This window comes from Peromyscus eremicus, chromosome 20 (assembly GCF_949786415.1).
Source record: "Peromyscus eremicus chromosome 20, PerEre_H2_v1, whole genome shotgun sequence".
NCBI classification, from domain to species: domain Eukaryota; kingdom Metazoa; phylum Chordata; class Mammalia; order Rodentia; family Cricetidae; genus Peromyscus; species Peromyscus eremicus.
Genome location: NC_081436.1, coordinates 47,516,387 through 47,532,785, shown reverse-complemented (window position 1 = coordinate 47,532,785; position 16,399 = coordinate 47,516,387). Strand labels below are relative to the sequence as shown.

Genomic DNA, 16,399 nt, shown 5'->3' with positions numbered 1-16,399 from the left:
CCTGGATCATCAGGAACTTGCTCCAAGTGTCTGTCAAGCCACTTGAGGACAATGGAGGAAAGAGAGAGAAGAGCCCTTTTGGGTTATGACTTGTCTTAAGCACATCTTCCTTCCTCTGCAGTGGTATCTGAAATCAGCTTGTTTGGTCAATTTGATCTGTTCTCTAAATTCTGAAGGCCACACAGAAAGTCTCAATAAAATAAAATAAAACATTAAAAAGAAGAACTAGCTAAGCTAAGCACTTTCTGGGACACAAGCATGGTAATTAACAATGAAAAGAAAATAGGAACCCCACAGCAAGGCTCTGAGGACGTCCTTGTAAAGAGTTCCATCAGCCCTTTAAGCTACAGGACAAACTGTATATGCACTGTTTTTTGGTTGTTTTGGGTTTTTTTTTTTTGTCACCTTCCAGTGACCCTTGGAAAGTTTTCATCAAGTTACAGCAATACCAACCACCAGCACCAACTTGGATGTCCTGAGGGCTGAGAGTTTCCGAAGTGTTTGCAATTAGAAATGGAAGAGTGCTGTGCTGACCAATGAAAACTCCCAAAGGCCATTCTAGAACTACTCCTAATAGTCATCACAGATCTGATTGGTCCCCAAAGTTTGCCATCCTTCAATTCCTAAGAAAGGAGAGTGCTAGAAGCTAACTGATCACCTACCTTAAACATGACCTAGCTGGGGCTGATGAGGTGACTTGGTAGGGAAGGGCACTTGTCTCCAAGCCTAAGGATGTGCATTCGGATTCCCAGAGCTCACCGAAAGAAAGCGACTGGCTCAAAGTTGCCTCTGACCTCCACATGTGTGTGTGCACAACATGCACTGAAGAAATATTTTTGTTTTTTAAATACCAGTATTTAAGTATTGGGTGAACACAGAAAAGGGTCCAAAGATCTGCACAGTCTTTTGACTGTTCTCAGCAAAGTTGCTTGAAAACAATCAGGGGGAGGGAGGGTCAAAAGTAGATGCCACCTCTCATTACCTTCTCTTCCTTCTGCTAAACTTGAAGTTCCCCAATAATGACCTTCAAAGGGATCTGAACTGTGACCTTCATCCAAAGACATAGCAAGGATGCCTGAGAAGCCCAAAGAATTAGAATGAAGAGCATTTCTCCAAGGCCTCACTCCAGATCACCAAATTCCAGCAGAGACTTACTCCTTATTTACTTCACTTACACCTGTTAGGATACACAACTGAAAGCTGGGTGTGGTGATGCTTGTACTAATCCCATCACTTGGGAAGCAGAGACAGTGGATCCCTGAGTTCAAGGGGATCCCAGCCTGATCTACAGAGCAAGTTCCAGGACAGCTGGGGCAACACAGAGAAACCTTGTCTCAAAAAACTAAAAAGAACTGTAACTGGTAAAATTAGGCCTTTAATCCCAGCACTTGGGAGGCAGAGCCAGGTGGATCTCTATGAGTTCGAGGCCAGCCTGGGCTACCAAGTGAGTTCCAGGAAAGGTGCAAAGCTACACAGAGAAACCCTGTCTCAAAAAACAAAACAAAACAAAATGGATGTTTAGCATAATCTTGGAAAGCTAGATCAAAGTTTACAGGAACTAATTTTTTTTTTTCTCTAGCACAAAAATATTCCCATTCACTCGATGGAGCTGGTCTGTGCTGATGTGATGAATGTGTGATTTTTCACAAAATCACAAGTGGGACAGGAATCCTCAACCATCTGACTTTAAACCTACAGCATCACATACCATCACTAAAGGCAACTATTTTTGGAGTTGAAGCATCTGCTTATGTTCTACTAGGCTATCATGACCAAGGTGCCATAAATTTCCAATCTAATTATCAGATCCGGTGTCCAAAGCAAACTTGGACGAGGTTGCTTGCAGAAGCAAATTAAGTTGAAACCTTTTCATAGGCACTTGCTAATGAAGAAGAGAAGCAGCTGAAAATTGATCCTGTCTTTATGGCTTGTTACCAAGCGAATGTCTGGAGCATCCTGGAAACAGCTTAAACCCCGGGTAGAAATCAACTCAAGAGATTGATTGAGTCCAGGTAAAAAGCCAAACCTTCAAGGACCACTTCCACAGACCTGACTTCAGTATCTCCTCCACTTCAAAGGCCTGGTGTGGTTAGCCTCAGTGCAGCTGGGGGGTTTTACATGTCCCCCCCTCCCCCCACACCCACACCCACCCCGTAAGGAGCACATCAGTTACTCTTATTTCAGACTGTATAGCATAGGTATATCTACTATGCCACACGTTGCTTCCAGATTTCTGCATTCTGGTTTTTTTCCCCTGTGTATCTCAAAGTCAAAAGCAAAACTGGATAATATCTGCAAGTAACAATTCTGATAATCCAAGACGGGTAAGGAGTTAAAACTTTAGGAATTCTGGGCTGGTGAGTGCAAGTGTTCTGCGCTACTAACACATCCTATTAAGTGAAGTTAGGGCTGGAAGGAGTGTAAAAGGGAACATAAACCCAAGGAAAACCCTGTTCAAGAGAAAAAGCAAACTGGCTTTCTTTCTAAATGCCACATTTCCAAAGAGGTATGATCCCAAGGCCCTGACCCTGGTGGTCTTTAAACATAAATCAAGAAAAGGTGGAAGACTGTCAGATTTTTTGGCCCAGTCACAGAGAGGTGAAAAATTAATTACATTCAACTAGCAAAACAAAGTTGCAAGGAACCCAGTCAGCCACACCTTTCTTCATCCCTGCTCTCTAGAAAGCGAAAGCAAGCTTCCCACAGAAAATGTAAAAGAATTGATATTTACTGTGGAGAAGCGACCACCACGAAGAAATGACTGGAGGTCAGGACTCAGGATACTTCCCAAATCCATGTCAAGTTTCCTAAGGTTCAAGCTCCTCTGTTCTGCTCTTCCAGAACGAAGAACACCGTGATCTTTCTATAAAATGTGGTGAGAGTCCTTCAGAAGACATCAAAAGATCAAGCCCATCTTGCCCTGTTACTGTACCACACATCAGCCAAAGAAATTCCTAGAAGGTACTGCTTTCTTATAAGCACCCCCAAGAATATATCAAAGTAGATGTCCTTTAAACAAAGCAGTTTATTTCTGACCATAGTTTAAGAGTATTTTGTGGGGGGAAAAAAAATTTCACTCCATTAAAACAACACTCAATAGTCACACATAACTTCCCTGCGTAAGAGGAAAATATAGATTCATAATTGATCCTAGCCACAGGCTTTTTCTACGCTTGAAATGGAAAGGGTCCTAGGGGTTCAGAGGCAGAATCCAAGTACTTGATCCTTCCTCCCACCCTCATTCTCTATGATCAAGTCTGGGAGGGCTTTATTTTCCCTTGCAATCACTCCCACGAAGACCAGAGAGAGAGAGAGAAGGAATCTGTGGACAATAATCAAACCTTTCATTTCAGGGCCCCTTTCCCACCCTACCCCTTCCAGATCCAATCAGGTTTGGGAAGCATTTCCCCTATTTTGCATTTCATGAATCAATTGCACAACCGGCCAACCTCTGCCAGTTCCTCTTGTACACTCAGCTGAGAGGTTTCCCCTTCCTTCCCTGGGAAGCACAAGGCTGCTCTGGTTTTTTAACTGGCGTAAAGTGGAAATGCACCATAGGAGCTCACTAACTCTTTCCCAGCCAGACACAAGTAGGAGTCTGGGGCACTGACCTCGGCTATCAGGAAACTGACCTGCTAGCCTCGGTTTAAAGCAGATTTGTGGATTCTAACTTTGACCTGAAATCCTGTGTGTCAGCTACTGTTAAAGACAAGGAAAAGGAAGACTGAAAGGGGCTACAAAGTAACCAACTCAGTTACTTAGCAACTAGACAAAACTCTCCCCTCCTCAGAGGCTAAGGAGGCATCTCGAGCCCATTCAAAGAGTAACAGTCTACATTTATATGCAAATAGATAAAGACAAAGAAGAAAGGGAAATCTAAATTAGCAAGGGTAGTTTACCACAGTGGGCCTGAGGCCCAGATTTTAAAGTTTCTCCAAAGAAAGACAGGGCTATACAAATGAATGAATGAATGAATGAATGATGAATACATTCAAACCCACAGGCCTTAACCAACTTACACTCTACCTTTAATAAATATCAATGCTGTAGAGGAAGTAAGAAGCAGTCACAAGTTGGGTAGCTAAAATTTAAATATTCCTCCAGCTAGCAAGAATCTAAAGCTTAGGAAAAAAGATGAAAATTTAAGGCTGGAAAACTCCACGAAGAACAGGTACCCATATTCATGGAAAAAAAAAAAAAACAGCATAGAGGCGAGTGTCTGTGGACTTGGATAGCATCAGTGTCTCTCCGGGTCTCCAGACACCTCACAAACACTCTCCCGCACCCCATCAGTGAAGCGCAGTTTCCAAACTTGGATCAGAACCCCATAAAATGCACAGAAGACACACGCACGGGTCCTGAATGGTTTTCAAAGTATCACCTGCCTTGACTGGACTGCAGTCGAGTTTGCCTGAGAAGCTGCTGGGTCCCAGGCTCAAAACAGGAAGCAACAGATCTGAAGGCTTCTCCGTCTCCACCCGGCATCCCCCCCAACCTCACACCTGGACTCAGGCATCCAGGGCCCAGGGCAGAGCATCGCAGGGAAGGGCGGGCAGCTGCCCTTACTTACTTCTCGTACTCGGTGTTGTCTCTGTCACAGCGAGAATCCTTGTGCTTCTGCCAGTCTTTGCCGTGCTTGCAAGTAGTGAGGAGCAAGACGTCCTCCCCGTTATGGACGTGATATAAGGCATTCCTGGTGTCTGACCCTATCCCTGTCAGGTACCTCTTCCCCTTGAAGACCAGCATGTACTTCCTGAGAGGAGGGATGGTGTTAAATTTCAAAAAACCCCTCTCCCCTCCTGTCCTGGGATGATCCTTAGAAAAGAGGGGAATAGAAACATCAAAGTTGGGTCGGAAGTTTTCAGTACTGATGCTGGCTTTGGCCAGCATCGCCTGGCCGATGTCAAACCCCACGTCCTCGGTGTAGTCAGGCCAAGTGCCAGAATATAAATTAAAAATTAAATGATTCCTACCATTGTTCCACAAGTGGAGACTCTGCACTTTGGATCTCAAATTGTGCACATACTGAGGTGATAACTGGTCTCTGTCTAAAGTATCCAGACTCAGGACAAAGAGGCACGCCTGGCTGGGGTCCGAGGTGTAGAACCTGGAGCCCTCGATGGCCGCTAGAATGTTTTGGTAACTTTCGGCGATTTTCTCCCCTTTCTGCTGCGGGTAGACGTAGACTTTGAAGCCGTTTTTCTTGCAAAGGGTGAAATCGAAGCAGGACTCCATGCGGCACTTCTTGCCTTTGTAGATGCTCGAGTTGGCGTCTCGCTTCTGCCGGGGGGAAATGTGCACGCTGGAATCCTCGTTTTCCAAATGATCCCAAGGAAAGAAGGGGCGCAAAGCGTCCGGGAAGCGGGGCCAGAAATGATCCGGACTGGGCTGGTGCAAGCCATTCCGACCACTGTGCTCTTCTCGCCGGCTGTGGCTCCTCGATGCCCTAAACTGCACGCCTCCAAAATAAAACAAAAGGGCGAGACAAGAGCCAGCTGAGAGCAGGATGAAATAGCGTTTTTTGGCCTGCATGTGTCCTGCCTGGGTCAAGAGGATTGTAAATAAACACAAGAATCACCCAAGTTTCCCAATCAACACTTTCAGCTCCAGTCCGCCATCTTCCCGCCTGTAAAGACTTCAAACTCTCCGCTCCCACCTTCTCTGGATGCCTTTCCCCAAGCCGTGGACTGATCCAGCGCATGTGGGCGATTTCTTTAACTTTCTCCCCTTCGGTCTTTCATCTTTGGGCTGCACAATGCACGGGAGAGAGCCGGGCAGAAGGTCTCGCACCCAGGGCGGGCGAGCAGCGGACTGTAATTTTCTTGCATGCAACAAGACGGAGGAAAAGAAAGAGAGCGGTGAAGAAAAAGCTCCCGATACCCAATCAATGGCAAGACGAAGTGCCTGCCTCGCCGCTCGGATTCCTCTCGGCGGCGTGGAGAACGAGCCCGGGGAAAGCAACTTCAACTCATCCACACTCCCGTGCAGAGCACTACGGTTCCAACAAGTCAACCCGCCCCGGCTTCAGCCGGCTAGTGCATCTTGCAGCTGGGGCGCCGTAACCTCACAAATCCCTGCATGTCTCTTTATTCCCTTCTGCAGCGGCTCCCACACTCCGCCGGTGTTTACTCCTGCGCTCACGGGGCCGGCTCCCCGGGCGCGCGGCGGCCCGGCCGGCTGCACGAGGCGACGCGGGGCGGCGGCGGCGGCGCGTCCTCCCCGCGGGCAGTGCCGGCCCCGAGCGGCGCTTCGCAGGCCCCGCGCTACCGCTGCCGACCGCCGCGTTCGGTCGCCGAATGTTACCCGGTTCTGAATGTTACACTTACACATTCCATTCCCGACACGACAGCGCTGACCTCATCCATCCACGCAGCCCGCGCTGCCATTGGCCGGGCGTCACGTCCGGGTGGGGCGGGGCTTCCGCTGCGCCCATTCATAACCCCCGGCGGCCGGCAGAGGCGCCGGCGCGGCGCGGGCGCGGGGGACCCCGGAGCGCACAAGCGGCGGGCGGAGCGCAAAGCCGGGGCCGGGCGTCGCCCACCGCTGGCCTCCGGCACCCCGGGCCCGGAATGCAACCTGGACCAGGCTGAGCCCCAAAGGCGCGGGCGGAAGGGTGGGGGACACGCCCGGCAACCCGCTGCTCTGGATGCCCGGGGTCTCCACGAGCCGGGAACGCCTCCCCGCCGGGAGGCAGAGAGGAGAGAGGACCGGTTCCTGGTGAAAGGATGCCTGAAAATGGAGAAGCCAGAGGAGGGGGTGGGGACTTCATGGAAAGCGAGCGCCGGTCGGGATGTTTCTCCCCCACCCTTAGACCCGCTGAGGCCCATTTTTTTTGTTATTTTCTTTTGAACATTGAGACGGTCTTCCCAATTCCCCTGTGTAACCCACCCGTTTTTTCTGTCTTCCTCACGGAGACACCCATCCTCAACAATACAGAGGAATTGTCACAGTCCGATGGAATTGTTGCAGTTCTCGATCTGTGCTTGTGAGCTTGAGAAGACACCTCTTAAACCCTTCTGATCGGCTTGCCCTCTCTTCGTTCCTGAATCCCTCCCACCTGTTCTTTTCACTGGCCGGGAGGGACCTAATGGCTGAAGAGGAGAAGCCATTTCATTTTGCCCCCATTGGTGGTGTTAGTCTTGAGCTGGGGTTTTTAAGATGTCACCTGCCCTAGCTATAGAAGGGAACCTTTGAAGCAAGAAAAATAACTTTATTTACAATGAATGTGCCACCGTTTCTTTCTTCAGTTGACCTTCCTTCCATTGACTCCTCTTCCCCAAGCCCTGTCATCCCGGGTAAACTTAATTGGATGATTCTGATAAAAGCGGTCTTTTAAAGGAACCCCCAGGAACTCAAAGGTGTGCTAGACTCCGGAGCATTACTTGGCCTCAGAGCCTGAATTCTGGTTTAGAACACTTCCAACCCTAGCCTCAGAGCCTGACCAAGCTGGATAAGCAGTTGCCTAGGGCAGCAAGCTGTTTAGTGATTGTTTATTGTGGGAGTGACTGAGCTGGGAGCAGACACATCCCTACCTCCCTCGGGCTGCTGAAACCCCCAGCCGGTTGTGTACCCATGGTACTGTCATAATAAGGCAGAGTGGAAAGTTTTCAACCTTTGTTGTTTCAGATTTCTTTGAAAAACGAAGAGAAAGGATGTGGGTGGGATGTTATGGTACATTCCTGAAGCTTCTCCTCATTTTGGACCTGCTAAAGATGAGGTAGCTTTTCAAGACTTACTTTATCCTCACCACAAGATTTAGAGAGGCCTGAGACAAGAGTAAAGGTTCAGTCAACTTCCAAATAGGATGAGAACCATGCAGGTAAAGGGAGTTATTGGAGCCACATGTGACCCCAGCTCTCTGCAGGATTGCTACAAGAGTCTTTAAGGCAGAGAGCTGAATATCAAATACCTCCATCCTGTAGAAGGAAGGGTTTTCCTCTCCCTGCTTTTACATAATTTCTTGCTTTTCTTGCCTAACTATGGTGAATTCCCTTATCTCACAGCACATTGTTAATTACATTCCCATTCCATAGTGGTTTGTGCTACAGAGAAAAAATGGTATTGAAAATGAGAGGAAAATGGGTTGAGTCCATGTTTCTGTTGTTAGCTCGTGCCTGTAGATTGATCTCAACTTACCCTCAGCTTCTCACTGATGAGCCTGGAATAACGCTTTTTTATCTGCCAATCTCAATTTGTAATCTATACCTTTCTCTACCTTGGTTGTCTCTATAATGGATGTCATTAGCCCATATTCTATGCTCCAAAATCCCAGCTGCAATCTACAGGAGCCTTTACAGAATGGCTTCATCAGTGCAGCACCCCTACTCTGGTTTTTGGGTTTTTTTTTTTTTTTTTTTTCTCACTAGATCGTCTCATCTACTGATATCTTCTTTTAATACTTATTTATGTGTGTGGATGTTTTGCCTGGATGGATGGGTGTGTACCACATACAAGCCTGATGCTCATGGAAGTCAGAAGAGGTTGTCAGATCTCCTGGGACTGGAGTTGCTGATGACTATGAGCCATCGCATTCGGGTGTTGGAAATTGAACTCTAGTCTTCTGCAAAAGCAACAAGTGCTCTTAACTGCTGAACCATCTCTCCAGCCTTAATATATTTTCTTTTTTCCTGCAGTTTAACCAGAAGGAATAAGCTTACTATTTTAAGATGTAGTTTTAAGTGTGTGTGTGTGTGTGTGTGTGTGTGTGTGTGTGTGTGTGTGTGTGTCTGAATTCAAGTACCTCTGAAGGCAAGAGACATCTGATCGTCCTAGGGCTGGAGTGATAAGTACATGTGAGCCACCCAATGTATATACTAAGAGTTGAACTGGGCTCCTCTGCAAGAACGGTGCCTGCTCTTAACCACTAAGCGACATCCCCAGGCTTACTTTTTTAATCCTTAGGGCCTGGGGCAGTTCCTGGACTTAGGTAGAATTCAAATATTGGATTAAATGAATTACTGAATGAATGATTAAAAAATGACTTGATCAAAGTTGCAAAGAAAGGTGTCATAAGAACACACAACAAAAGCAAAAATAAGTGATTCACCTAAGAAAACATTCTACTCAGCAAAGATAACAATCAACAGGATGACAAGGTAGCCTAAGGAAGGAGAAAATAGTTTCAAACCATACATCAAAAGGAGGTTAGTATTGAAAATATACAAGGATTTCATTAACTCAATAGCAAAAATAAATACAAGTGGGCGAACAGATTTAAATAGACATTATCACGAAGAAGACATACAAGTGCCCCAATGGATATTATTAAAAGGAGTTCAACATTACTAATCATCAGGGAAATGCAAATTAAAGCCACAAAAAGATGCCCACTCACACGTACTAGAATGGCTATGTCAAGAACACAAGAGGTAGCAAATTTTGAAAAGAATGTGAAGAAAAGGGAACTTACCTTCATTGGCGTTTATGTAAGTTAATACTATTTTAGTAGACAGTATTAAGGTTTTCTAAAAACAATGAAAATACAAGAAGTGATGTCACATAATCCAGGAATACCATTACTTGATTTGGTATAAAGCCAAAGGCAATGAGATCTGTATGTCAAAGAGATAATGCCACTCCCAAGTTCATTGTGGTGTTATCCACAATAGCCAAGATATGAAAACAACCTAAGCTTTTGTTCATTGATGAATGGATCAAGAAAATGTGCATATAAGATAGAACAGTACTTAACCATAAGAGGAAGGGGAATTTCCACTTGCAACAATACATATAAATTTAGAGAATAATGTACAAAGTGAAATAAGCCAGACACTGAAATACAAATGCTTCATGATCTGACTTATACGTTGGATCAAAAAAAAAAAAAAACCTTGAGCCCAGGCTACAGATTAGTGGTAGAGCATTTGTCCTGCGTGCAAAAGTTTCAATTACCTGTACCCTCAAAACAAAATAAATTAAAAACTCGATTTAAATATGTATATATATATATATATACTACATGTATAAATATATGTATTTAACAATAATTAAAGAGGGCATAAATTTAAAAGAGAGCAAGTAGATATATGGGAGAGTTTGGATATCAAAAAGAGAAGGGGGAAATGATACATTATAATCTCAAAAAATAAAAAAAATTTAAAAAATGGAATTTACAAATGCAGAGAATAGAAAAAGTATTTGACAGGACCAAGGTGGAAATGGAGAAATATTGGTTGAAAGGTATGAACTTGCAGCCGGCAATGGTGGCCCATGCCTTTAATCCCAGTACTTGGGAGGCAGAGGCAGGCCGATGTTAGTGAGTTCTAAGCCAACCTGGTCTACAAAGCGAGTTCCAGAACAGCCAGAACTGTTGCACAGAGAAACCCTAGCTGGAAAAACCAAAAATAAATAAATAATAAATAAGAAAGAAAGATATGAACTTGCAGTTATGTGAACTTGCAGTTATAAGCTAAATAAGTATTGGTTTCTTAGCATGGTGACTATAGCTAACAATGCTGTGTTGTTCAAAATGGCACTGCACAACTGTAATCCCAACCCTCACGAAAGGGAAGCAGGGAGATCAGTAGTACAAGGCCATCCTGTGATGCGTAGTGAGTTCATGCCCAGCCTATACAACAGGAGATCCTGTCTTTAAAGAAAGAAAAGAGAAAATGAGAATAAGAAGAAGAAGAAAAAAAAAAAAACTAAATAACACAGGCTGTATATAGATCACCATCTATTTATGATAGGGCTTGAGCCCAGAACACCCATCTTAAGTTGTAAACATCCTAAGTTGAAAGTGTGTTTAACACCCCTTACCGACTGAATGATGTTGCTCAGCCACAGAACACTACAGAGCGTCTGTTGCTTCCCTCTGTGATCCTACGGCCATGAGCTGCTGCTTGTCACTGCTGCTTAACATCATGTGATAGGATCACATTGTGTTTTGCAAATTCAGAACCAAAGTCAAAGTTTGGTTTATACTAAATATGTATTGCTTCCACACTCATAAAATAAAAACATACTAAGTTCAGTAAATTGAACCATTGGAGGTGAGGGAGAGCCTCTAATTAGAAATTGCATAATCATGGATCTTTTCAGTGCTGGGGGATGCAACCCAAGGCACTAAACATGCTAGGCAAGTGTTACTTTTTAAATTTGGAGGCAGGGTCTCTGTAAGTTTCCCAGGTAGACCTTGAACTCAAAATCATCCTGCCTCCACCTCCTGAGAAGCTGGGGTTGTAGGCTTATAACACCTATCCCACCTAAGACAGTAGATCTTAACTATTTTCTTACATATACAATAAAGGTCAATATGAGGTAAAGGTATTTGACTTGATACATGAAACAGTGCCTCACTTCCAGACTCATCTAAGATGCCACCTCACTGTTGAACACACTAAATAAAGTTGCAAAATCTCCTCTCTTTTCCCATCTCCTCATTCTGCTTTTGTTTTCTCCTTACTAGCAATAAAGTCCTGACCGATACTATATTGACTTGTTAATTCATTGTCACTTCTAGAATGTGAATCACAGGCAAGGAACCTAGTCTGATTTTCTTGTTTGTTTGTTTGTTTGTTTGTTTGTTTGTTAACTGCTATATCACCAATAGCTACCATAGAGCCTGGTACTCAACAAATATCTCTTGAACTGATTAGTTATTTTGACCCCATTGTCTGTGGCTCAAATAAAAGAATATTCAATACTGGAGTTATAACACACACACACACACACACACACACACACACACACACACACTACTCAGGTATCTTAATCACTCATCATGCCTTGGTTAATTTCCTTTTGGAGGAGTCCTTTGCATGGCCAACTAAGGACCTGAATAGCACATGACACACTGGATCCCTAAGAACATGGATTCCCATCTTAACTGCCAAGTACTGACTGTCTGTCCTCGAGTGGATTACCTGTTCTCCTGTATTTCAGTTTCCCACTGGTAAACTTGGGGAAAACTATAACATATATCATGTTTAGCTCACTGGGCTACTCTCCTGTAGGTATCAAACAAGAATTCATAATAATGTTCAAGAAAGGCCTTTGAAGTCTGAAGCGTGCACGGCCAGTGTAAGATCATCAAAGTTTTGGTCATAGGTCTATAGCCACAAGCACATGTAAATCATGTTGGCAAGCATTAAGTGCATGGAGTATCACCCACACTGACATCCATGTATCCCAGATATTTTACATACTCTGGAATGGCTCTTGATCAGTATAAGTAATAAAAAAGGTGGTGGTGGGGGGAAGTTGGACTATCCCCCACAAAAGACAGGCTTTCTTTTAATATATATAGAACCATACACACAAATGGTTCTCTAGGGTCTGTAACTGTATTTGCTATAGAAAAAGAAAGTTGGCTACAAAATAAGAACACAAACTAAATAATTTATAAATGGTTAAATGATCTACAATGTTCATGATCAATTTTAATAAGGTTACACACAATTTTTATTTGGCAGGGGTACATTGTGATATGTATGTATGATGCCTGATAGAATCTGAGGCAGTAAGCATTTCTGGCTTCTAGAAAGGCTAAGAGTTGCTTGTGGTATGTTAGAAGAGAGGAAGAGACAAGAGAGTAAGGACCATCCTGGGGCATCCTAAAGGATGGAGAGGTTCCCTGCCAGGGATCAGGAGTCCAGGTGGCAAGCTTTTCCCTTTCCCAGACAGGATCTTCTGCAGGAACCTGAAGCAGGTTGTTTCTGAAGACCTAGCACACAGAGTTTCTGAAGGATGCAGGGTGGGCATGCTGATATTATCCCAGCAGAAATAGTCAAGGGTATCTATCCTATGTAGACTAAGTGGAGGGTAGGAGAGGAGCCCCACCCTCAAGGAAAGGTAGGTAGGGCCTCATCTAACTTCCATAGGAACACCAAGTGGGAAAGCTAAATACCAGCCCAGCAAAGAGCACTGAACAGTGTATGTGTTAAACTCTGGATTAGCCCTTCCCAGACACCATCTCTCAATCTTCTTAAGGTTCCCAGAGCGTGAGTATTATTCTTCTGGCCTGGAACAAACAGGGAAACTGAATCCAGACTGGTGGAGGGGGCTGCCAGGAACTCACTTCCAAATATCTTAGAGAAATATTTATTGAGTAGATCCTCTGTCCCAGTCATGCCAGAGCCTGGGATGATCTGTCTGTGGCCCTGTGCTATTCATGATGCACTGGCAGAAGGGTTTCCTGAGTGCCACCACAAGACCACAAGATTGGAGAGGAAATAATGCCCTGTTTTTACAAAGGAAAAAGTTAGGCTCAGGTCATGGTTTCTTGAACTTCTGATTCTCTTTGTTGTAAGTGATAGTCCTGTGCATTGTGGGATGTCTACAAGACCTGTCTATCACAAAGTGTAGGCTGCTTAAAACTCAAATAATAAATTTAAAAAATAGTTTGGGGCTGGAGAGATGGTTCAGCAGCTAAGAGCACTGACTGCTCTTTCAAAGGACCTGGGTTCAATTCCCAACACCAACATGGCAGCTCACAACTGTCTGTAACTCCAGTTCCAGGAGATCTGACACCCATGGCAAAACACCAATGCACATAAATAAAAAGAAGTTTAAAAAAGCCCACAAATAACAGAGTCTCATTGCCAGAGTTTCTCCTTCAGTTGATCCAGAATGTGATCCTAGAATTTACTTTTCCACCCACTTCCCAATGAAGGCAGGGGCTGCCAAGGGCTCCAGACTCTGGGAGCATTGAGAACCGTCAGGTTGCAGTATCTGCAGAAACAGAGTTGGAGCTGAAGAACAGTGAATACAGGACTAAGAAACTGGGAATTGGGGCAGAGATGTTGCAGAACGCCTCATATCTTGGCATTTTATTTCCTGGGTGGGAAGGCCTTTACGGGATTTTTTAGCATAAGAGTCATGTGATCTGATTTTCATTCTTACCAGCCCCTTCTAGTTAGTAGGACTTAGAGAGTCAAGTTTCTTGCTTGTTTTGACAAGGCTAAATGTAGGCTGGCCTCTAAACTTGCTAGGTGGCCAACATAGGACTTCGGACTGAATTGATTCCTCTGTCTCCACCTCCCCAGTGCTCAGATTGCAGGCTTGCACCACCCTACCCAATTTATGTAGTGCACGGGTCCTACCTTCCTGCCTGCTAGGCAAACACCACTAACTTAACTCCACCCCCAACCCTGCAAGTCTGTGTACCGAATGCATAGTTTTCAAAGTCTTTACTCTTTACACCAGGACAATGGCAGGAAGAAGAGGCAAACTTCAAGCCCTAGTTTCATAAGGAAATTATGACAGACAGACTTGTCACTGGCCAATGAGCCAATGACTGCTAATGAGTCATAGTAACTGATTAGTGTTGTTCCCAACCGCAGTTCAAACAGTGAAGTCTCCCTCCTACTATAGTTTTTCCCATAAACTGACATGTTGGGCTAAGTCACATTTAGTCATATTGCGTGTTTGACAACTTGGAACTGGCTGCTATTCCCAGTGATAGGACAGCCTTTTGTGGGTGAGTGTTTTCTGAGGGACAAATGGTGACAAGAAGTTGCCCTTCTCCAAGTTTGGCTGTGCTGTTAAGAGGCTCCTAGAAGTTCTACTGACCCCTGGTGGAAGAGATGGCAGTTCTAGCCTGTGTGCATGTCTAGGCAGCTAGCTTTCCCCAAAGGCTTGGATTAAGAAAAAAAAAAAAAAAAGTGTATGTACCATACAGTCTCCTAGAACTCATCCTAGAAGGAAAAACAGACAAGGAAAGACATAATCACATTAAAACTGACTGTACTAGAGTTTACAAGGGGAAGTAGCTACAGTTGTGTAGCTATTAAAATCTGTAGGTCCGTTCATAGATGGAGTGACAGGGAGAAAATGAGAAATCGAAATGTCAGCTGTAGAAGATGATGAAATCAGGACCTTGCCCACAGTTCAGTCCACTTTCCACATTAGATTTGAGCAGTTTCATTGTGCACCTCTTTTCCAGCATTGCCAGGATTTTTTTTTTTCATTTCTGATAACTACTATTGTCTTCCATGCTGCCAATCAAATTTTAAAGTTTTTTTTTTCTGTCCTCTAGTGCTTCTATATTAAATATGGCACAAAATTAGTGGTGCTCAGAATGTTAACTATGACGCCCTGGGGGAAAAAGTACTTCCCCAGTCATCAAAGTGAGACTAAACCACTTCCAAAGCTATGTCTATGAGCTATGTACAATAAACATTGAAATCATTTGTGGTTGGTGACCCCTGCATCATACCCACAGACCTAGCTAGTCAAATGATCTTGGATGCTCCAACGTTGTTTCCTTGGATGAATGGCCTATATTTCTCTAAACTCCAGATTTCCTCAGAACAAAACTTCAGGTCATTTTCACAACGCCTGGCATCTTTCTGAATAGGTAAAAAATACACTCAAATGTGCCTGGGTAGAGACTGCTCTTCTGGCCTAGGTGAGCCATCATTCTGAAAACTTGACATCTAATCAAATAGACCCATTCTTCAAATTAGAAATTCACGTATCTTTGTAGCCACCCCAGTAGGTCAACCGTCTGCGCATGCTTCGACTTCCACTTTCGTCTCTTCAAATAACGCATTTTCTCCGCGTCCTTGACGCAGATCACGTGGTAGACACACGGGCAGCCCAGAAACTAAGGAAAACCATATAAATAAAATAACTAATAATTAAATATATCTTGATATATTCGTATGTCAATTTCAGCACAGGCCTTATGTCAATGAAAATTCGAATCTCACTAAAGCAGACTGAAAGTACCGATTCTGACTTTAAACAAGCCTTGAGCAGGGGATTGCCCACAGGGCCATAATTCCTATTTGTTCCCTCCTACTGAGGATTTCTGCCTGCAGTAGCCTATCAGAGCTGCTGGCCCAATAATTCCTCATGATGTGGGGAAAATACAGCCTTCAGTCCTCTTGCAGACCGGATAAGCCTGGATCCTTTCTTGTTCTTTTGGTCCTGTGGAGACTTGTTGGGCCTGGCTGGAGACTTGTGGAGAACCCTCCTCCCTCAAGGCCTGTTCCAAGCACAAGGCAGGTAGGCCCCAGCACTCTCTAAAGCTCCCCTGAAGGGCCCCTGCAGGAGTTCTCACCCCCTCCCCCAACAACTCCTCCATGGGAACTGTGATCTGACCTGCTGCCCCTTTTGGCTTGTCTGGTCTTCGGATTCAGTGCAGCAGGAACTGCCAATTGCCTTAAATCACATGCTGTTTTGACAAAGAGAATGACGTTAATCCTTAGGGGTTTCTGGGAAGATACCAACAAACCTAATGTTGGGAATGAGACACACTTGTCAATGGAAGACAAGGGGTCATTTTCCTGCATATCTGACAAAATATGAGACACGTGGGCTGCTAAAGAGACCACCATGAATAAACGACCATTTGGCCACAGCCTACTCCTCAGGCTCCTGGGTATTGCTTCTAGATGTAAAGATGTAACTTTAAGAAAGTTTTCTGGTGGTAGAGTATCATCTGGTTACTAAC

General features: G+C 44.5%; 1 protein-coding gene across 1 annotated transcript in view; it reads right to left on the bottom strand.

The window, feature by feature from the left end:
- The window catches only part of Ext1 (exostosin glycosyltransferase 1), a 285,350-nt gene extending 279,180 nt beyond the window's left edge, over positions 1-6,170 (bottom strand). Inside the window, exon 1 of the mRNA XM_059246872.1 lies at positions 4,571-6,170. Within this exon, the coding sequence (XP_059102855.1) occupies positions 4,571-5,532 (962 nt within the window). The 5' untranslated portion in view covers positions 5,533-6,170. The remainder of the gene's footprint in view (positions 1-4,570) is intronic.
- Positions 6,171-16,399: the final 10,229 nt, after the last annotated feature.